The 23524-nt window shown below is 39.0% G+C and overlaps 1 protein-coding gene and 1 non-coding gene across 5 annotated transcripts in view; one reads left to right on the top strand and one right to left on the bottom strand.

The window, feature by feature from the left end:
- LOC150105326 (echinoderm microtubule-associated protein-like CG42247) overlaps nucleotides 1-23524 on the top strand; it is a 375243-nt gene that overhangs the window by 43258 nt on the left and 308461 nt on the right. For 3 of the 4 annotated variants that reach the window (XM_090394707.1, XM_090394705.1, XM_090394706.1), the window contains exon 2: nucleotides 8792-8972. The exons of the other annotated variant lie outside the window; for it this stretch is intronic. Coding sequence is in view for 2 of the 3 variants with exons in the window: in XM_090394705.1 (XP_090250831.1) it covers nucleotides 8792-8972 (181 nt within the window). In the remaining variant the exon portion in view is untranslated. The remainder of the gene's footprint in view (nucleotides 1-8791; nucleotides 8973-23524) is intronic. 4 annotated transcript variants of the gene reach the window in all.
- LOC150105328 (U6 spliceosomal RNA) lies at nucleotides 7087-7193 on the bottom strand. The gene has a single exon (XR_016548512.1). It is a non-coding gene; the product is annotated as a U6 spliceosomal RNA (small nuclear RNA).

The raw sequence follows: 23524 nt of genomic DNA, 5'->3' as shown, positions 1-23524 counted from the left end.
GTGGCCAAAGATTATTGGGATCTTGGAGACATGGAAGATGATATAATAACAGGAATTGAAGTAGTAGAGGAAAGCATTTTTTTGGCAGGACAGGAAAGGAAAACGTGGTGGTGGAGTACTGCTTATGATAAGTGATGACTTATGTCCTCTAAGAGTGGAGGCTTTGGAAGGCAGTGATACTAATGGTTTTGAAAGCATATGGTGTGAGGTAGAAGTGGCCAAGATAGGATATTTAGTAGGGTTGCTACAAACCATGGAGCACAGAGGGTAGGGAGCAGGAGATGTTTAGGCAATTGAGCTTAGCAAGTGCAAGAAGAATGATTCTTATGTGAGATTTTAACTACAGCAGTATAAGCTTGGAAGGGGAAAATGCATGTAGTAATAAGGGAATGGAATTTCTAGAATTCTTGAGGGCAAATGTCTTAGACTACATGTAATAGAAGGAATAAGAGGTTCAAGAGTTTTGGATTTGGTTATAGCATCAGAATAGCTGATAATAACTGAGATGACATCTCTCCCATCAGTTGGAGAGAGTGACAATGTGGTTTTGACTTGGATGATGAATAGACATGCAGGTATCAAAAAAAGGGAACATGTGTGAAATTATAAGACAGGCGGAAACTGCTCCCTCAGTCTTCAATATTTATGTTAACGACTACAATTTTCTGTCATTCTTTTCACATGAGGATCAATGAGAGGTAACTTGAACCAGCAGTTGATCATGTGTTCATGAATTCTTAGAAATGGTTTCAGGTTGTCAGAAGAAAAACATCTGTGTATATACGTTTTGCCGAAAATGAAGTCTTCATCTTCAAAGCATAGAACAACTACGATCCTAGCAACATAAGTTAACTTGTTTGGCTTACATTTTTTGCACACGTTCTTCTACAGAACAGGGAGGTAATCGATGTCCCTTTTTTCACCTGTATTGTGTGCTTGTTCACTGAAAACTTGATATAGGTCACAAATTGATGCCTCTGCAAAGGAATGCTTCTGCAGTGGTTGAATCATATTTATAATCAAGGTATAAGGGCATTATTTCTGTATTTCACCTGTCATTCATTTAGAACATTTATGTCAAAACCAATGAACCTGCTTCGACAACATTACTTGCACTGAATATGATAGTACAAAACCCCACGTGACATTTGCACTCCATCATACAGCCGCTTGCTCTGCAAGGTGAGGAAGTCGCTTATGGCATCATTAGTCTACCTGCAGCTATTTAATGATTTCTTTGATTTTTTTCTTTCCTGTCAATACTGTCTCAAATCAGATTCTGTATGAATGCAGTAAATATATTGCTGAGCTACATGCAATACCGCTTGTGCTTTTGCACAAGATAGCTACTGAAATGTGCTGTGTATATAGGTGAGTTGTTTACATGCTTGAACTGTATTGCATGTGATACATCTTGCTCTTTCATACAAAAAAATTGCTACCAATATGGGAAAGGCCACTATCCAGACTAGTTTTGACCTTTATTGAGGTATGTTAAAGTGCAGGGATACTTCTCCAAAAATTCTGAGTGATCATTGTAGGACAGGAGAAACTCAGCAGTGACTCCACTCAGTGACTGGCCAAAACCTGCTACCAGTCAGAGCCTCTCTAAACCCCAGGAAGCAAGCAAACCCAAAGATGAGCATTCATACTTTTCAAGTGCAAGCTTTCTCCAAAAACTCACATTAGAACCAGCTCGTCACTCCTGCCCTGGATGACTGCATGACAGGAAACTCAGTGGTGGTGGTGCCCCTCTGTGACAGGAAAAAACCTGCCACCAAGCAGAACCTCTTTACTTCCCAAGAAACAAGCAAGCTCAAAGATGAACACCATTAAATGTCATCAGTGGGAGCCAGAGCATGAAGAAATAATAAGATTGAAGTAATAAAAAAGTCATATACTTCCCATATACAAGTAGTGAAAATATCTACCCCTTATTATTAAACTATAATAAATATATAAAAAATATATTAAAAAAAATATTATTAAAATACTCTGGATTAGAGATAGATGTGAAAAGTTTTTTCACTTGGCTATACTATAAATTAAAGATGCCAAGAAATTATATTCTTGGTTTAATCCTTTATTCAAGCATAAACAAAGTTTGCACATTATTATTATTACCCCAAGACTTCATGGAGTAAGACTCATCTGGGAGGTCCTTTTATCACACACACATCTCATCATACCTTATCTTAAACACACAAACCCCTTGCAGACACCACACTCTCAGGCAAGCCATTCCAATCATTCACAACTCTGCACGAAAAAAACCTGCCTCTCACTCCCCTGATCTCCCACTATTCTCTGTAGAACTTCTCCACTATTGATCTTATAACAACCCCTTACCAAATTGTAGGTCTCTATCATATTTCCCCTCTTCCTTCTCTCCACCAGACTCTGCAAATTACATCTTCTCAATCTTTCCTCATGCTCAACATTCCAGAAGTCAGAAACTACCTTAGTCAGTAGCCTTTGGACCCTTTCCAACATCTCTTCATCCTTCTGAAAACTCAGCAACCAAATCTGGGCACAATAGTCCATGTGTGGCCTAATCAAAGCCTTATACAACGGAACAAGAATATCCCTATTTCTACATGTCAGTGTCCTCTAGTCATGAATATACATTAAGTATCTTCATGATACATTAAGTCATGAAGATACATTAAGTATCTTCATGACTGGGCTACTTGTATATAGAGGTTAGTGATGTCACATTGGTTTCCTTAATATCCTATAATGCAAAGCAACCCCCCCCCCTTTCGGATGTGTATAATGCATAACAATATGCATGTTTCGAAAGAGTATGTTCATTACTCTTGTGTTTACCTATGGGGAAATTGACTGAAAAAAAGCAGGAAGACAGAATGTGTCAGAGAATCTTGGAGAGAAGAATAATTCACATAACAAATAATAGAATTAGAGAGATGAACTTGAGTAGAGGATATTGCAGGATAATTTTGACCACCTTTTATATCTCAATTTGCTAATATGGCCAACATTAAACCTTGAGTGGATACTAAGAGACAAAAAAGAAGGAATGGTTGCCAAAAAAAAACAAGATAGAAGGATAATCTATAAACATTTAACATCAGACACAGGCATTAACTAAAGACAGAAACAACTGGAAATTTATAGGGAAGGCCTATAATTCCACAGTAATGGAAAGCAGTAGAAGAAAACCCACCTCCTTAACAATTTGAATTCTTATACTGTATATATCCATCTACTTTCTTTATTTATCTATTTATTTTATTTTATTTTTATTTTTTATATCTGACCCACACATCAAAGGTTGAAGAGATGAAGGTTATATTCTCTGGGGAAAGCAAGGGGGGGGGGAGTTGTTTCAAAGAACAGAAATTATTATTATTATTCAGGCCTCCAAGGAGTCAAAAGACTCATCGAGGGGAGGCCCTCCCCCCTGAGAAACACAAAGTCTATCATACCACTCTTTAAACTCACTGACCGTTCTCGCTCCCACCACTCCATCAGGCAATGCATTCCATGGCTCAACCACCCTCCACACAAAGAAACCACTCCTTACCCTCTTGCTCACAGTTTCCTTTCGTAACTTCCAGGGATGGCCTCTTGTCATCACTCCTTCCCGCTGCTCAACCAAGCGAAAGAACTCCCCAGTGTCAACCCTGTAACCACCTCTCAACAGTTTAAAAGTCTCAATCATATCACCTCTCCTTCATCTATCCACCCTCTGCAGTCCACATTCTCTCAGCCGATCCTCATAACTATCCTTGTACAGTCCTGAAACCATCTTTGTCATCCGTCTTTGTATCCTTTCCACAGTTAATTTATCCCCTTCAAATCCTGGGACCAAATCTGAGAACAATAGTCCAAGTGTGGTCTGATCAGAGACTTATACAACGGAATGATAACCCTCTTATCTCTGCAGGTCAGTGTCCTTCTCATAATAGCAGCAATCCTCTGTGTTACCTTCACCACCTTTGCAATATGTCTTCAGGTTTCTATCAATCATCAACCCCAGATCTCTTGTCTCCCCAACTTCCTCCAGTATAACTCCTCCCATAGAGTATACAGCATCCCATCGATGTTTCCCAAACCTCAAGACCTTACATTTTGCTGCATTTAACTGACACCCCATTCATTTGCCCATCTATCTAGCTTATTCAAATCCTCTTGCAGGGCTACCACATCTGCACTATTACTAATAATCCTTCCCAGCTTTGCATCATCTGCAAACAACTGAATATCCCCTTGCAATCCACTGGCAATGTCATTGATATAAAGGTTAAACAATATAGGTCCTAGTACTGAGCCCTGCGGGACCCCACTTGTAACCTTCTGTCTCCTTGAAACTGCTCCACCATACACAACTCTCTGATACTATCAGACAGCCAATCCTGAATCCAGTTGACCAATCTGACATCCAGACCCATGTGTTGCAACTTAAATATCAGCTTATCATGTGGCACCCTGTCAAGTGCCTTTGCTAAGTCTAAGAAAATTGCAGTATATGCCTTTCCCTCATCTAATGTTCTTGTAACTTTATTATAAAAGGCTAGCATATTGCTAAAACAAGAGCGCCCTTTCACAAATCCATGTTGACTCTCACAGATAACATTACCCTCATCTGCCCAGTACTGTATACGGTCCCTCACTACTTTCTCCAAGATCTTAACAACTACTGATGACACACAGACTGGTCTATAATTAGACACTTCCAGTCTGTTATCACCCTTATGCAATGGCACTATCTTACCTTCCTTCCATTCCCTGGGCACCTTTGCCAAAGCCAGACTTTCATTGAAAAGCCATGTTAAAGGCACTGTCAATTCCCTAGCACATTCTCTCAAAACTCATGGTGAAATACCATCCAGTCCCACAGCTTTACTGACATCCAGAGTACTCAGTATCTGAAACACACTCTCCTCCTGTACCTCCAGACCTCGAACCAGTCCTATCCCTATAGCATTAAAACTGACTCCTCTAGGATGAAATACTCCAATAAAGTGTTCATTAAACAATTCCACTATGTCCTCTGCATCAGTCACTCTATTCCCATTTTTATCCCACAATATCATTCTTCCATAGTCATTTCTCCTCCTACTGGCCACATAGCTAAAAAATTCCCTAGGATTTTCTTTGGATCTTAGGGCCAATCTCCTCTCATATTCCAGTTTTGCTTTCCTTACCACACTAGTCACTCTTCTGGCCTGTATCTTATATTCCTCATGCATCTCTTCACCTGTCTCCTTATATCTCTTCCATAGCCTCTTTTTCGCATGCAATTCCTGTTTAATATTGTTTGTCATCTACTTTACTCCAAATTGCGTCCTCTTCTTCACTCGTGGTATACAACTTACCATTGCTGATAACAAATATTTTTTCACAATTTCCCACGCACTAGTGATATCCCGGCCTTCCAATTCCTGCCTCCATGAAACTTCCCGAAGTTGACGTCTAAGACTATTATAATCACCTGCCTTATAATTCCACATAAGTTCCCGTCTCTTTGATACTCCTGCATGTCTATTCATTTTCCAAGTCAACACCATATGGTCACTCTCTCCAACTGGTGGGAGAGACATCAACTCAGTTATTATCAACTCTTCTGATGCTATAACCAAATCCAAAACTTTTGAACCTCTTGTTCCCTCTGTTACATGTTGCCTAAGACATTTGTCCCTCAAGAATTCTAGAAATTCCATTCCCCTATTGCTACATGCATTTTCCTCTCTCCAATTTATACTAATGAAGTTAAAATCTCCCATAACAATCATTCTTCTTGCACTTGCCAAACTTAGCTGTCTAAACATCTCCTGGTCCCCATCCTCTGTGCCCCTTGGTCTGTAGCAACACCCCACTAAATATCCTGTCTTGCCTACCTCTACCTCACACCATACGCTCTCAAAATCATTTGTCTCACTTCCTTCCAAATTCTCCACTCTTAGAGGACATAGGTCATCACTTATCATAAGCAGTACCCCACCACCACGCTTTCCCCTCCTATCCTGATGAAAAATGCTATACCCAGCGACTTCTATTCCTGTTGTTATATCCCCTTCTGTCAACCACGTCTCAGTGATCGCAATAATTTTTGGCCAGGCTGATGCTATCTGCGCCACCAATTCCTCTCCCTTATTCCGGATACTCCTGGCATTAGTATAAAGCATATAAATGCCATTGTTTCTATACCCAGCATTATTCCTTCTAGACTCCACTGGGCTCAGTGTTACCTGACATTGTCTCCCTTCTCCCAAGTATCCATTCCCACAAGAGGCCACCCCTGCTATCATCCTCCCTGGGACACACTGACTCGTTCAGAACAGCAATCTCTCCATATGCCTACGCACTTCCTCATTCAAATGTAAACGGTCTCTCGCATACAATTCCTCTCTTTCCTCAAACGCACTCCAAGCATCCACATATACCAGTCCTCTCTTGTCACACATTCTCGCTATTATGCCATTCAATATCTCCGCTCTTCTACTCAGCTCATCATTATCATACCTAGGCAACACGCACACTAATTTTCCTCTCTGTGTCTTCTTCCGTACAGTCTCGAGCAAAAATCTCATATCTCTCGCTGCCCGACTTACATTACCACTCAAGTCATTCGTTCCTACCATCACAATCATCTCATCCACCCTTTCACCTCTCTTAATTGCCATAGCCACCCTTTCTATTGTTCCTCCTGGCAAACACTCCTCGCGCATCCTATCTTGAACACCACGGATCATTGAGTCGCCATACATTATACCTCTTACCGTTCCCTCACTCCTATTGTTTCCATTCTCTCCTCTTCTTTCATTCCCATACCTCTCTCTTCTACTGTTTCCATTCTCTCCTCTTCTAGCAATCCCATACATCTCTCTCATTCCCTCTCTCCTACTGTTTCCGTTTTCTCCACTTCTAGCACTTCCATATCCCTTCTCATTCCCTCTCTTCTACTGTTTCCATTCTCTCCTCTTCTAGCACCCCCATACCTCTCACTCATACTCTCTAAATTCTCTCTCTCTCCTACTCTGATTCGCCTTGCATTTATCTCTTCCATTCTCCTAATCTTATCTTTCATACTTCTGCTCTCATTCACAAGACAAAAATACGAAAAATGTGGAACGCTTCACGATTTTGCGTGTCATCCTTTGGCAGTGGCCATGCTAATCTTCTCTGTATCGTTCCAATTTTAGTATATGTACTGCCGAAGCAAGTACAGAAAGTGAAGCAAGAAATAGATGAAATAAAAGAGGAAGTAGAGAAATTGGTTTTGCAAGTTCCAAGTTGCACTATAAATGGGTGTTGGTTAGTAGCAGTTCTTGTTTATGACACACCCCTATGCAAATCCTGGGTGAACAGAACCAACACATTTTCAATGTAGCTTTCACTATTCAAGGTCATGGTTACACCACCCTCTTCAATGAATTACGCCCAATCAGTGACATACTTAGGATTTAATCTTGGGGGAGGGGGGGGGGCTCAGTTGATCAGATAAAAATATTTTTAATGCAAATTCAATAAAATTCATTAGGTGATTATAAAAATTTATTTGAAGAATAAAATCCAGTTTTCTTTTCTTTTTACAAAGCTCTTAAGTTATTTCAGTCATGGTTACATTAATCTCTCTCTGTGTATATATAGCAAAGCCAGTCTGTTCAATTGTGATTGTGTCATGGTAGATCTTAAATAGGTTTTTAAAAGGCATAAGGTAGAAAATGACCTTTCACTGATGCATGTTGTTACCGTAAGCATTGCAAATATTTTTAATAAGTTAATAGGATATGTTATTTTGCCACACTTCTAAACTGCATCAATGGCATTTTTGCATGGAGCTATTGCAAATAGTTTTTCAAATTTTTTATACCACAATTTGGGCTCGGGCAAATGAAGCAGCGCTCAATATACCCTGCCTGAGCACTACGTTGTTCGCCTTGCATTCAAGCAGCCATGATTCCTGAGAGCTATAGGGTATTCCCACCTTATGTGAGAGCTAATTCATAAGTTGTATAGAAATAGAAGACACGATACAACATAAATAAAAAAAAAAAAAAAGAATTTTAATTAGGAAAAGATTTTTGAAAAATTTTCTAGTGTTTTTTCCCTTTTTATTTGGAGGGGGCCAGGGTCCCTTGTCCCCCTCTGGGTGTGCCCCTGTGCCCAATCATGCTATGATCTGAAACCCCACATCATGTGGTGACCTCACTGTGAAGAGGTTTCTCTTGGACAAATTCAGGTCTCGGAAACCAAGAAACCTGTAGGTTCATCTGTTTACATGACTGCTTAGATGGAAATGTGCTTCATCCAAGAATCAGAGTTTATGGAGGAAGGATAAATCTTCATAGGCATTGACCAGCATGCGTGCATAGTGAATGACAAACAAACTTCTCACAAACATAGGCTTTGACCATTTGCTCTACCAACTTTGTGTGAATGAAAATAATACTCGAAAATAAAAGTCTTTTCTTCTAACATCAACAACATTGCTAAAGCTAAATGTAATGGTGTAGACTCTACATGTGCTCTTCTATTAATGTACATGCACTTCAACAGCATATTTCATTGTACATGTACTGAGGAGTGAGGAGGGTCAAAGTTTAGTGCTTTTTTTTTTTTTTTTTTTTTGCTCCATACCATATTAGAAATAATTTTGTCATTGCTATTTCTCATATTGAATGAGTGCAGCATAGTTTATTTGAATCATCTGTTAAATCAGATATCCAATTCTATTTAAAGAATAGTTTAATAATTCTTATGTTATTACTAATGCATGTAAATATGCATCTTGCCCATAAATTTTTCTATTTTTTATTAATAGGTAAGAAGTTTTTCTCAGTTAAAAAATCATCTCCAGAAATGTGAAACATTTTATCTAGACATAGAGGAAAATAAATCTCCATCTGTCAATAAAGATGGGGAAGGTTATTTTAATTTTAGTTTAGAAGGAGAAAGAATGAAAAGTGGAATTGTTCAAGCAGCCAGTCTACCAAATCTGTATGGTATGTATTGTAATGCATTTGTCTCTAATACCAAGTATAATTATAGAACATTTGATTTCACACTTTACTTAGTTCAGACGTAAGGATTACACTTAAGAGTAATGTTTGTCGTTATTATTATCATTGCATCGACCTCCATCTCAGCAGGCTCGTTGTGGGAGGTTCACTCAACTAACAGCATATTTATCATATTGAACCTTAAATATCCTTAACACTCCTTACATACACAAAGCATTTGTGTAATGAGTTCTATTCACCCACAATTCTCCTAGTAAAAAACCTTCTTCACCCTTACACAACTTCCTGGGATGACCTCTTGTTCATCCCTTCTCACCTTTTTTTATAGTCCTGTCAGTAAAATCCCCTCGTTAACTTGAACATTGCTACCATATCACCTCTTTTACTCTTCTCCACTGGATGCAATTTACATTCTTTTAACCTCTCTCCATAACCAACATTCTCGAGTCCTGGTATTGCCTTAGTCACTTATCTCTAGACCATCTCCAGTGTTTCCACATCCCAGTGAAAACTAGGTGACCAAATCTGATCACAGTCAAAGTGTGTGGTCTGACCAATACTTTATAGAGTGGCATACTCACCTCCTTATTCCCACATGTCAGTGTACTCCTTATCATAGCAGCAGCTTGATGCACAGTCTTTGCAACACTTGCAGTGTGTCCTCTAAACTTCAGTCCACTATCGACCATCATCCTCAAATCTCATCTGCTTTTTGAACCTCATTTTCATTAATACAGTACACCCTTATATCTTTACACTTCAGAATACATCTTGCATTTATCAATGTTAAAACTACAACTTGTCTCATTTGTCTTAACTTAAAGTTAATTCAAATCTTCCTGAAGGAAGTTGACATTAGTAACATTCCTTATAATTTTTCCCAACTTTGCATCATCAACAAACAGTTGAAGGATCCCTACTCAGTCCATATGAATATCATTAACAAATAAGTTAAATAGCAGGGACCCAAGAGCAGATCCCTAGGTCACACCAGTTACGTTATTTTTTGGAGCACTGCTCCATTGCACACACTTGCTAATATTGTTCAGAGAGAGAGAGAGTCAATCTTCATTCCATTTAACCAATTTCTTATTTTATATTCTCTGCAGCTTGTACGCTAATCTATCATAAGGTAATCAGTATCAAATGCTTTTGCAAAGTCCTATAATATCATTGTACATAAATCTCTCTTATCTAACACACTCATCACCTTATTATAAAATACAAGTAGTCTTACTAAAAGAAGACTTGCCCTTTACAAACCCATGCTGTTCATCATAAAAAAAAAGAAAAAAAGTCCATTATTGTAGATAGCTTCCCGTATTTAGACCATATGTTTTAAGATAAAGTCTATTAGGTGTTCAGATATCCATGTGTAGCAAATGCCACAAGAGCAACGAATAGTTTTTTACCATTGCATAAAATCTCCAGATTCTTACATTCACCAAAACCTCCACATCATCACATGAAAAACCAGGCGTTTATGAAATTCACTGCTTTTGTGGCATTTGCTATGTAGGTCAAACAGGGGGGAGATCACTCTTACCAGCTGGCAGCAGCATTGATACCTCATTAACAATCACATCCTGTGAGAATATCACCAAATCCAACACTCTAAAACCTCTGTTTTAGAGTGTTGCTTCCATTACATGCTATTTAAGACAGTTATTCCTTAGAAATTCAATAAATTCACTTCTTCATTCTCATATATACAATCTCTTCCTTCCAATCTATATTCCTATAATTACAATCTCCCATTAAGATCACCTTCTTTTCACAGACTGAAGTAATTTGCACAAGACATCTCGCAATCAGTACTCTACATTCGCTGGTCCTATAGTAACATCCTATTAGATGCCAGCCTGTTTTGTGAGTGGTTAGCATATCCGCTCTCCAGCTAAAAGGCTGCGGGTTCAAATCCCACCGTGGGCATGGATGTGTGTGCTTGTCTGTGGAAATACTAGTGGTGGTGGTGGTTGGCGGTAGATGGCGTTGCTGGAGTTGCAGTCAGTTGGTGGATTGAGTGGTTGAGACAGAGTTTGTAGAGCAGGTGCCCTCCCTGGAGGTGTCAAATAATAATAATAATAATAATAATAATAGTATTCTATTAATTTCAACTTCACACAAAACAGATTCAAAATCTTCCTGCATACTACCATTTTTAACTTCACTTTTAGGGAACAGGATTTTCTCTGCTTTTAATAACAGTATACTTTCTATCCTCTTTTCAGTTTCTTATCATTCCTGAAAATTCTTTATCCTATTATTTCTATTCCTGACCATTCATCATCCTCAGACAACTAAGTTTCACTTACCAGCTATGTTTAGAATTATTGACTCAATCATTGTAAAAAACTCAGCTCCTTTATTTCTAATACTCATTACATTAGTATACAAACATAACAGTCCTCACTCTCTTTGAGGCCATCTCACCAATGCCATCACTCCCTACTCTGATTCTGACACACACATTAATACTTTCCTTCTTTGTGTTCACTCAAACTTTATAAATTTTTTTGACGCATGACAGTTATTGCAGCAAATTCCCTGAGAAAAGTGTCCAGGGCAAATCTCAAACTTTAACACTTTCCATGCCACTGAAATGTGCTTCCTTATGGACACCATTTTCATAATGTCTAAAACTAACCATAAAACAGCAACAACACAAACAAACAAAATTAGAATATTGAAAGTTTTTCACTTGGTTATACAATAAATTAAAGATGCCAAGAAATCATATTCTTGGTTTCATCCTTTATCCAAGTATAAGTAATGTTTGCATGTGAAGTAATTTCACGACTGGGCTACTTGATATAGAGGCTAATGACTTCACATTAATTGCCTTTTGTATCACATAATGCAATGCACATATCCTTGCAGACATGTATAATGCTATGCATTATGAGAAGGGCCACAATCCAGACTGGTTTCAACCTTTATTGACATCTCATCAGTAGGAGCCGGACCCAGAAGTGATATCAAGGTTGAAGTAATGCACAAGTCATTAGCTTCTATATACAAGTAGCCCAGTCCTGAAGTAACTTCACATGCAAACTTTGTTTGGCTTACATTTGGATAAAGGAATGAAACTAAGAATATAATTTCTTGGCATCTGTAATTTATAGTATAAACAAGTGGAAAACTCTCAACATCTATCTGTAATCCAGAGTATTTTAGTAATAAAGTGTCATACCTTTTGGCTACTTGTATATGGAAATGTGACTTTTACTTTACTTTCAACTTGGTGTCAAGGAGGAGAGAAAGTCATCAGTTTTATAAGTGACGATTTAGCGTGGCTATTTACTCTTACTTGTCTTGTTTACTCTTATCTTACCTGTTTTGTAGTGTAGCTGCTAGATTAACTAGCAGAGATGCGATTATAGTTTTTAAATTATATACAAGAACAGCAAATTAACAACACAGATAAGTGGACTGTGGATGATTCGATAGGCGCCTAACCACCATTGGAATCGCCATTGTTGATTAATTATTGAATGCAACTGAATCATAGGCTCACTGCCCTACTTTGTTGAAGGGTTTTTCCATAGCCCTTACATAACTACAGGAGACTCTCGATTGTATGGAAGGCATCAAGGAACAGATTAAGATTCTAAACAAGGAGGAGTCATTAGAAGTTTTGAAACTTATCATGGCAAAGTTTGGGACTGACTGGCCAGGTTATATAAACCTGTACACCCAAACAAATGATCCAGTAGTAGAGGATGAAGAATCCCAAGGGAAATTCATAACTGTTCCACTATCTAAAAACCCGTCATAACAACTCACAAAAAGAACACTCGAACAAACGGAGAAGAACAGCAGACGATCTTATTGAGGATTACTCACCCACACAGGATGTACTGAAAAACTCGGAGAAGGTCCCCCAAGTTATTCTACGGGACAAGGAGAAATGGATTTCTGTCATATCAGCCCTCGTGGAGCAAAATATCACATACTCTTGGGAAAAAAAACTCAGATGAGGGAGTTGGAATCCAGCCAGCCACCATCATTGACTACAGGCAAATGACAAGGCTACTGGACACCAAAAATCTTCCTCACCATACATTTGCTTTACCGAATTGAAAAGACCCTAAAGGTGGTAATACGTGGAGTCACAGAAGGAATCACTCCAGAAGAAATCTCAGCTGATGTAAGCAACCAGAGCTTGACCCCAATCAAAGTAAGCAGGATGCTCAGGTCTGATAAAAGGCCAATGCCTTTTATCAGACCTGAGTACTTTAGTACTCGTGGAGATTGATAACACCCAGAAGAAAATATATGAGCTGACTGCTATTTGCAACCTCAGAATTACTACAGAACCTCTAAGAAAGAGAGTGTCAGTAGGACAATGCCACAGATGTCAGTAGTTTGGGCATGCCTAAAAGCTATGCTGGGCCAACTTCAGGTGCTTAAAATGTGGTGAAGGCCACCAGACCACCATATGCACCAAGCCAGCTAAGTGCATAAACTGTGGAGGTCCTCACCCTGCTAACTATAAAGGAGGCATAGCACACCCAAAGAACCGTGGGTGTCCCAAACCCACTCATCCATCACCTGGCAGTGACACCCTGAGCAACTGTGCAGATCGCCATCCAGTTCAAATAACCTCCATCTTGACAGCTCAGAAAGGAAATCAACCTGAAACCAGGACCACAACATATGCTGAGGATGCACAATCCAAGAATACTTCCTCCAATGAATTTACAAACTCCAACCTTACATCTATCAGTTCTAACTGCCTCACTAGCTATCATGCTTCAGGAATTCAGCAAAAGAAATCCTACACCATCCTCCACGAAGAAATTCCTTCAAGGTACCCATTCCATTCTGACAGTCCTCAATCATGAACAATGGGAAATATAAGCCTAACTCCCTTACCATAACTGCATGGAATGCAAATGTATTGAACAACAAAATCCTTGAACTACAAGAGTTCACTCACAGATACACTCCTGATATAATTCTAGTTAATGAAACAAATCTCAGGTCAGCTAATAACCTTAAATTATGGAACTATGCAATGTACAAAACAGACAGACTCATCCATATTCATTAAAAAATACATAAGCCACAATGTACTGACCAATCCACAAACCAAGAATCTATAGATAACAAGCATTGAAGTTCATACAAACAATGCAGGCAGTATCAAAATCTATGCAGTATACAACCCACCCAGCATTCCATTACTGGTATCTGACTTGGACTCCATTCTCAGCTCCACAGACTCCGTTATCATGGTTGGAGATTTCAATGCCAAGCATTCAGCTTGGTATAGCTCCACAATCAATGACAAAGGCCACACCCTAAACCATTACTCAATGCAAAATTCTGTTGTTATAGCTGGACCCACAGAGCCCACTCATCACAGTCCAAACGGAAGCTCGGACGTACTGGACATCGCAATCCTCAGAAACATCAGATACCAATACCAACTGGAAAAGCTAAACGAATGATCATCTGGTCACAACCTCATTCTGTTCAAGCTTGGTACACAAGAACAATTCTCTCCTCCACACTCCTTTATATCATGGGAAAAGCTCTCCAAAACTCTCTCAGACCACATTGGCCCAACACCCATTATCCATAACAAAGAGGCGATAGATAGAGCTGTCAACAACCTCACTTTCCAAATTAAAAAAGCACTAACTTCAGTCACACAAACCACACTTTTTCATTCCAGTAATCGGATCCCTGAGGAAATTATGGACCTGATCAGGCTGAAAAACAGAGCCAGAAAGCAGTACCATAACACAAGTCCCACAAGATAAAACAACTCTGAATAATTTAAATAGACAAGTCCGGGAAGCTCTACAAAAAAATCGAAATCAAGATTGGGAAACCAAACGGAACACTCTGAACCCAGATAACTCCATCTGGAAATTATTGAGAACCCTCCACACTAAAAGGCAACTCATGCCCCCAATTCAGACCAAGAAAGGAGCAGCTCACACTGACCAAGAAAAAGCAGAAGCTTTGGTTGACAATTTGGAAACTTAGTGTAACCCCTCTTACGAGAATTTAAACATCAATCTAATCTATAAGATTCACTGCAGAGTCAGGCAGGTCTTAATAGAACAAAAGGAGAGGGCAGAACCCATCGCACCCATCTCTTCAGCAGAAGTTATAAATATCATAACTCACTTGAATAACAACAAGGCTCCAGGTCCAGACGGAATCGCAAACAGAACAATTGAACTACTCCCCAGAAAAGCCATTGTGCACCTAGTCAATATTATCAATGCTATCCTCAGATTCAAATATCCCTTAGCATGGAAAACGGCTGACATCACACCAATCAAAAAGATTGGAAAAAAACCCCAACTCCCCAAAAGCTACAGACCTATCGACCCACTGTCCAGCCTAGGTAAGGTTGCAGAAAAAGTCATCCTTACAAGGCTTCAATCAGCAACAGATAAACTAGGTATTATCCTTAATGAGCAGTTTGGATTCAGAAAAAACTCCATGATTCAGAAAAAAACCATAGCACCACACATCAGATACACCGACTGGTTGAATTTATCACCACAGGTTTCAATTGGAATCTTCACACTGCTGCGGTCTTTATAGACGCTGCAAAGGCTTTTGACAAGGTGTGGCACCAGGGTCTTCTCTACAAAGTCATCAAATTTAACATGCCAACTAATCTAATAAAAATCACAGATAGTTATCTTAAAGACAGATTCATGCAAGTAAAAATAAATGAAACCGTATCAGCCAGATGCAAGATCCTGGCAGGTGTGCTGCAGGGTTCTCTTCTGGCTCCCCTGCTGTTTTTTTTCCATCTAGCTGATATTCCACAAAATTCAAGTTCAACAATCACAGCATTATATGTGGATGATCTCTCAGTCCCAAACTAGCTATCAAAAGACTCCAAAACAGTATTTACACATTGGAGAAATGGCTGATGGACTGGAGGATCCAATAAACCCACTGAAGAGTTCAGCCATCCTGGTCACCAGAAAGAAGTTTTAGATCAAGGAAGACATATATACCTGCTAGGTGTCAAGATCCTATGGTAGAGTGAAGTCATATACCTCGGTGTCATGCTTGACAAAAAACTCCAATTCACCAGTTATATAAAACACATAAGCTTGAAGACATCCAAAGCAATCGCCCAGCTCTACTCCATGATCAACAGAAGTAAACTGGATATCCGGAACAAACTACTCATATACAAGATGGTAATACACCCAGTCATCACTTGCACATCTCCTGCATGGAGCCACACCTCGAATACAAATATTCGAAAACTGCAGAGGATACAGAAGAAATGCCTGAGAATGATTCTGGATGCCCCATGGTTTATCAGAAACTCCCACATTCACAGAGAAGTCAACATTCTCTACATCGTATCCCTCCTCCATGATCTAGCAGCATCGTTCTTCACCAAGACAATCATCCAAGCCCACTGATCAAGCAAGCTTCAGACCACAATGAAACAGAATTCTACAAATACAAAAGACCCAAGTCAATTTTATGCTCAGTTGACTACAGCTAATCTCACTGCCCTTCCTGGGCAATAATAAATTTAGTTTAATCCTTTTATCCAAGTGTGAGCAAACAAAGTTTGCACCTGAAAGTATCTTCAGGACTGGGGTAAAGTGGTGCAACACCAGGACGACTCCTTGCAAAGGTGGAGCAAGATACTAACACTCCTACCACAGTATCTCCCATAATGCAAAACACATCTCCTTGCAGATATGTCTAATGTTATGCATTAAGGGAAGGGCCACTACCCAGACTAGTTTTGACCTTTATTGAGGTCTCTTCAGTGGTAGCCAGGCCTAAGTGGAGATACTAGCCAGAAGTATTAGCAAGGTCATCTCTACCTATAGGAGTTGCCAAATGGTGTGCCACCTTTTTAATAAAATACTCCCACTGAAGAGACCTCAATAAAGGTCGAAACTAGTCTGGGTAGTGGCCCTTCCCTTAATGCATAACATTAGACATATCCGCAAGGAGATGTGTTTTGCATTATGGGAGATACTGTGGTAGGAGTGTTAGTAGCTTGCTCCACCTTTGCAAGGAGTCGTCCTGGTGTTGCACCACCTTACCCCAGTCCTGAAGATACTTTCAGGCACAGACTTTGTTTGCTCACACTTGGATAAAAGGATTAAACTAAATTTATTATATTCTAACCAAGTGAAAAATAAACTTTCAACTTCCTGGGCGAGCTTAATGCTCAATAACTCTCCACTCAAAGAACTCCCCCTCAGACAAAGGGGAAAAAGAAAAGCATTTATGCTTCACCCAACAAATCAGCAACGTTCTGCATTCTGTCTTGGTGTCAAGCAAGTCTCAAGACAACAAAAGCATAATTCAGAACCTATCACACCTACTTCTCCAGCAGAAATAACAAGTATTATAGGCCATCTGAACAACAAAATGGCTCCAGGTCCAGATGGCATCATCAACAGATTAATCAAATTACTACCCAGAAAACCTATAATTCATTTAGTCAACATAATCAATGCTACTCTCAGATTTCAGCACTTTCCCACAACCTGGAAGACTGCTTACGTCATTCCTATCAAAAAGATTGGAAAGAATCCCCAACTCCCAGAAAGCTACAGACCTATCAATCTTCTACCCTGTCTTGGTAAGATCATTGAAAAAGTTATACTTACAAGGCTTCAATCTGAAACGTACAAGTTAGATAATAATAATAATAATTCCTAAGCCCTCCATGGAGTCAAGGACTCATCGAAGGAGGCTGTAAATTACCCAACCCAGCTATCATACCTACCATTGAATTCATTCACATTAGATGCACTCATTACCTGTAAGGGCAAATTATTCCACTCACTCACTGCTCTCTGGGAGAAAAACCTAGCTCTTAACTCTTTCTTGACTGAGAACAACCTTAACTTCCATGAATGCCCCGTGTTCTCTCCCCGCCTTACATATAATGAAAAATTTCATCAGTTGAAATGCTATAACACCCATTCAAACGTTTATAGACCTCTATCATATCACCCCTCTTTCTCCTGTTAACCAGAGTCTGTAATCCACATACTCGCAAATCTGTCCTCATAATCTAAATCCCATAATCCAGATATAATCTTTGTAACCATTCTTTGCACCCTTTCCACAGTTTCTTTATCCCCTTGGAACCAGGGAGACCAAATCTGCACACAGTAATCCAAGTGTGGTCTTATCAAAGCCATATAAAGAGGCAAAATTACTTCTTTATCCTTACGTGTCAAGGTTCGCTTTAGCATAGAAATTATCCTCTGAGTTGTATTTGCAACTTTTGCTATGTGACCTTTGAACTTTAAATTCTTATCCATCAATACACCAAGATCCCTTGCCTCTTCAGTTTCTTGTAGCATAACCCTGCTAATATAATATGCCGCTGGAACTCTAATCACGCCAAAGTGCATAACCTTACACTTACTAACATAAAACTGACAGCTATTTTAGTTAGCCCAGATTTCCAGTCTATTCAAATCATTTTGTAATTTCTGCATATCAGTAGCATCCCTGATTTCCCTGCCTATCTTCGCATCATCAGCAAACAATTGCAAATCTGATGATAGACCCTGCTTGATGTCATTAATGTATAGATTGAAATAATGGCCCATCCTGAGGTACACCACTGGTTACCTTAAATCTGGCAGATTCACACCCACTGTGTACCACTTTTTGATATGTCTGTTAACCATCCCCTGATCCAAGTCAATAGATTATGTTTTAGTCTCATATTCTCCAGTTTACACAACAGCCTATCGTGTGGCATCCTATCAAATGCCTTAGAAAAAATCCAACATTATCATAGTGTATCCATTCCCTTTATCCAACTCGGCCATAACATTGTTATAAAATATGAGCAAATTGCTAAAACATGACATTCCTTTAGTAAACCCAGTATAGAATGCTTGTCTACCCATTTCTGTATGCAAGTTCTTACCAACTTCTCTAAAATCTTCACTACCACACCAGAGATACTAATAGGTCGGTAGTTAGATACATCCATTTTTGCACCACCCTTGTGCAATGGAACTATCATACATTCCTTCCATTCCTGTGGTATCATTCCTGAGCTGAGACTCAAGTTATACAAATGTGTGAAAGGCCTAGCCAATTCAGCTGAACATTCCTTTAACAAATGGGCAGATATTCTATCTGTTCCTATTGACAAATTCTTATCCAGGTTATGCAGGAGCTCCTCAACCTCATTTTCATGAACCCATAACTCTTCATCTAATGTAGCAGTAACACTATGCTACATACACCTGGTTGATATATCTTAGTAAAGTGAGCACTCATTAACTGAACAATCTCCTTAGCTTCTGACACTCGTGTACCATCTGCATTCAGTAAAGTTATTCTTCCACATTCATTCTTTCTTTTGCTTGAGACATAATGATAAAATTCTTTTAGACTGCCTTTAGCTTGCATAGCCAATTTCTTTTCATACTCTGTTTTAGCTTTTCTCACAATACTCTTTACTTCTCTGGCCTGAGCTTTATATATTTCATAACTCCTCTCATCTTATTCTCATGATATTCTTTCCACATCAACTCCTTCTTGTGGATCTCTAGCTTAATAAGACTGCACATCCATTTCACTCCCAACCTATTTATTCTTCGAACGCTAGGAATACATTCAGATACCGCCTCATTCAAGCACTTTTTCAAAGATTCCCATGCATTGCTGACATTTTTTCCATTCAGTAAATGATACCATGGGACCAAAGATAGTATTCTTCTAAGTTGATCATAATTTCCAGCTTTGTAATTTAGCATGTAGCTTGATTTAATCGGAACGTCAATACAAGTAGATACTTACCAAGAAAGAACAGCATTATCACTGTCACCAATTGGTGGTAAAATAGCCATATTCTTAACAGAGATCCCTTCTGATGCTATGAGCAAATCCAACACTCTTTGACCTAGAGTTCCTTCTTTCACATGCTGCTTGAGAAAGTTATCTCGCAACAATTCAATGAATTCCTGTTCTTTCTGATCATGAGATTTCTCTTCTACCCAATCAATGTTTGGAAAATTAAAGTCACCCATAATGATCATTCGCTTGGTACCCATAAGGCTAAATTGTCAATGCATTTCTTCTTCCCCTACAACTGAGCTGCCAGGTCTGTAGCAACACCCCACCATATATTTCATTCTATTAACCTCCACTTCATACCAAATAGACTCAAACTCATCGCTACATGGAACGTTGTTACCCTCATTGTTTTCTTGTATTTCTACCCTAACTGGACTTAAGTCATCTGATATCATTAGTAGCACTCCTCCTCCTCTCCTATCTCTTCTGTCACTCCTAAAAATAGTATATCCATTACACTCGATCCCACTTACCACTGATTTTGATAGCCAGGTTTCGCTAATGCCAACAGTCTTAGGCCACATCGCATTCAATAAAGCAACAAACTCAATCCCTTTGTTTCTAATGCTCCTAACATTTGTGTATAGACATAATAAATTATGACCTAGCCTATTCTTATGATTAGATATGCAATGTATTTGGTTTTGTTCTAGAATTTTCTCTTTTCCCTCCCCAGACATACCTAATTAAATAATTTTCACTGTGGTTAATACGTGTGTTTCTTTTAATTATGATCTCACCACAGGTTGCGTTTATTTAAAGAAGACATACTTAAAAGGTCCGAACCCAAAGCATATTTTTCCATTCCTTCGCTACATACATAATCATTACTCATTTGGAATCATTACAGAATGCAAATTGCTTATTTGGAATCATTCCAAATGAGCAATTTGCATTCTGTAAAGACCATAATACTGTACAACAGATACATGGACTGGTTGAGCAAATCACAAAAGGCTAAAAGTGGAACCTCCATATAGCTGCAGTCTTCACAGATGTTGCAAAGGCTTTTGACAAGGTGTGGCATCAGGGCCTGCTTTATAAACTCATAGAATTCAACCTACCAATTAAGCTAATAAAAATAATACATGCATACCTCAAAGACAGATTTATGCAGTCAAACTAAAGGAAATTGCATCAACTAGATGCAAAATCCTGACTGGTGTGCCTTGGGGCTCTCTTGCCCCCCCCCCTATTTTCAGTTTAATTGCTGACATTCCCCAAAACCCTAGTACAACCATCACTGCATTATATGCAGATGACACCACTCTACTAGCAAGATCACTCAGCCCCTGACTGGCAATCAGTAGACTCCAAGGCATTGTTGGAAGTTTTTCCCCACTTGGTGAGACTATAATAATTTTAGTTTAATCCTTTATCCAAGTGTGATTTGTGCCTGAAGTATCTTCAGGACTGAGGCAACTCGTGGTAAAGGAGGACTAAGCTCTCATCACTTATCTTAGTATCTCGCATAATGCAAAGCACATCTACTTGTGGAACATGTATAATGCTATGCATTAAGGGAATGGCCACTTCCCAGACTGGTTTCGACCTTTATTGAGGTCTCATCAGTGGGAGCCAGACCCAGAGGTGGTGATACTAAGGGGGAAGTAATGAAGAAGTCATATCATATTTATCTGTACGAGTTGCCAAAAGGTGTCTCACCTTATTATTAAATTACTCTGAATTAGAGAAAGATGTTGGAAGCTTTTTTCCACTTGGTTAGACTATAATAATATAATAAATAAATTTTTACACTTGGATAAAGGTTTAATCCTTTATCCAAGTGTAAGCAAACAAAGTTTGTGCCTGAAGGATCTTCTGGACTGAGGCAACTCGTGGTAAAGGTGGATTAAGCTCATATCACTTGTCTTAGTATCTCCCATAATGCAAAGCACATCTCCTTTCAGACATGCATAATGCTATGCATTAAGGGAAGGATCACTACCCAGACTGGTTTAGACTTTTATTGAGGTCCCGTCAGTGGGAGCCAGACCCACAGGTAGTGATACTAAGGTGGAAGTAATGGAGAAGTCATATTTACCTATACGAGTTGCCAAAAGGCATTCTCCATTACTTCCACCTTAGTATCACCACCTCTGGATCTGGCTCCCACTGATGAGACCTCAATTAAGATTGAAACTGGTCTGGGTAGTGGCCCTTCCCTTAATGCATAGCAAAGCACATCCGCAAGGTGATGAGAACTTAGTCCACCTTTACCACGAGTTGCTTCAGTCCTGAAGATAATACTTCAGGCGCAAACTTTGTTTGCTTATACTTGAATAAAGAATTAAACTAAATTTATTATATTTTAGACTACAAGACAGTAGTCTTGTAGTCTAAAATATAAAATATAAAATATAAAATATAAAATCTAAAATATACCAGAAAAGTGGCTGATAGACTGGAGGATTCAAGTAAATCCTCAAAAAAGTTCAGCTGTAATGTTTTCCAAAAAGAAGGTCCAGAGCAAGAAGGACATACACCTATTAGGAGTCAAGATTCAATGGCAGACTGAAGTTAAATACCTAGGCATGATACTTGACAAAAAAAACTTGAATTCAGCAATCACATAACGCACATAGGCTCGAAGACATCTAAAGCAATCGCGCAACTCTACCCCATGATCAACAGCAGAAGCAAGCTGGATGTATGTAACAAGCTACTTATATATAAGATGGTAATATGCCCAGTCATCACTTACGCATCTCCTGCTTGGAGCCATACCTCAAATACAAATATTCAAAACTGCAGAGGATAGAGAATGATTCTGGATACCCCACGGTTCATAAGAAACTCCCAGATTCACAGAGAAGTCAACATTTTTTGTATCTCCTCCCTTCTCTACGATCTAGCAGAAAAGTTCTTCATGAAGACAAGTAACATCCAATCCCGCTGATCAAACAAGCTTTGGACTACAATGAAGTGGAATACTACAAATATAAAAGACCCAAATCAATCTTATGCTCAGCTGAATGCAGCTAATCTCAGTGCCCTCACAGAGCAAGCCTAGAGCTCAATAACGCTCTACTCAAAGAACCTCCCTCACAGACAAAGGGGAATATGAAAAGCATTAGTGCTTCACCCATCAAACCAGTAATGTTCTGCAGCTGCCTTGGTGTTACTTCTGGGTTTGGCTCCCACTGACAAGACCTCATTAAAGGCTGAAACCGATCTGGATAGTGGCCCTTCCCATAATGAATAGCATTATACATGTCCACAAGGATATGTGCATTGCATTATGTGATACTAAGGCAATTGATGTGAAGTCACTAGCCTTTATATCAAGTAGCCCAGTCATGAAGTGGCTTCACGTACAAACTTTGTTTGCTTACACTTGGATAAAGGATGAAACCAAGAATATAGTTTCTTGGCATCTTTAATTTATAAAATTAGGATAACAAATACTACTGAAAGAACATCTGTATCCAGCATGAAAATAGTGAAGCCCTGTTATAAGAAAAAAATCCCAAGTAAACACTTTAAAACACATCTCAAAAACATCACTGCATTCACTTGTGACACTGTATTAGGGATAACAACTTTAAGTTATTGTAACTTCAGTGTTTCAATTCCTATACCAAACTTGTATAGTATATGTTGTAACTGTAACACATTTTATTTTATATGTGTGAATGAAGCAAAAGACTAGATATAACATCAGAAAGCAGCCAGATAAGTTT

This window comes from Typopeltis vanoorti, chromosome 6, assembly GCF_054136105.1.
Source record: "Typopeltis vanoorti isolate ZY-2024b chromosome 6, IOZ_Tvanoo_1.0, whole genome shotgun sequence".
Classification (NCBI taxonomy): domain Eukaryota; kingdom Metazoa; phylum Arthropoda; class Arachnida; order Uropygi; family Thelyphonidae; genus Typopeltis; species Typopeltis vanoorti.
This window is presented reverse-complemented; position numbering and strand designations above follow the sequence as displayed.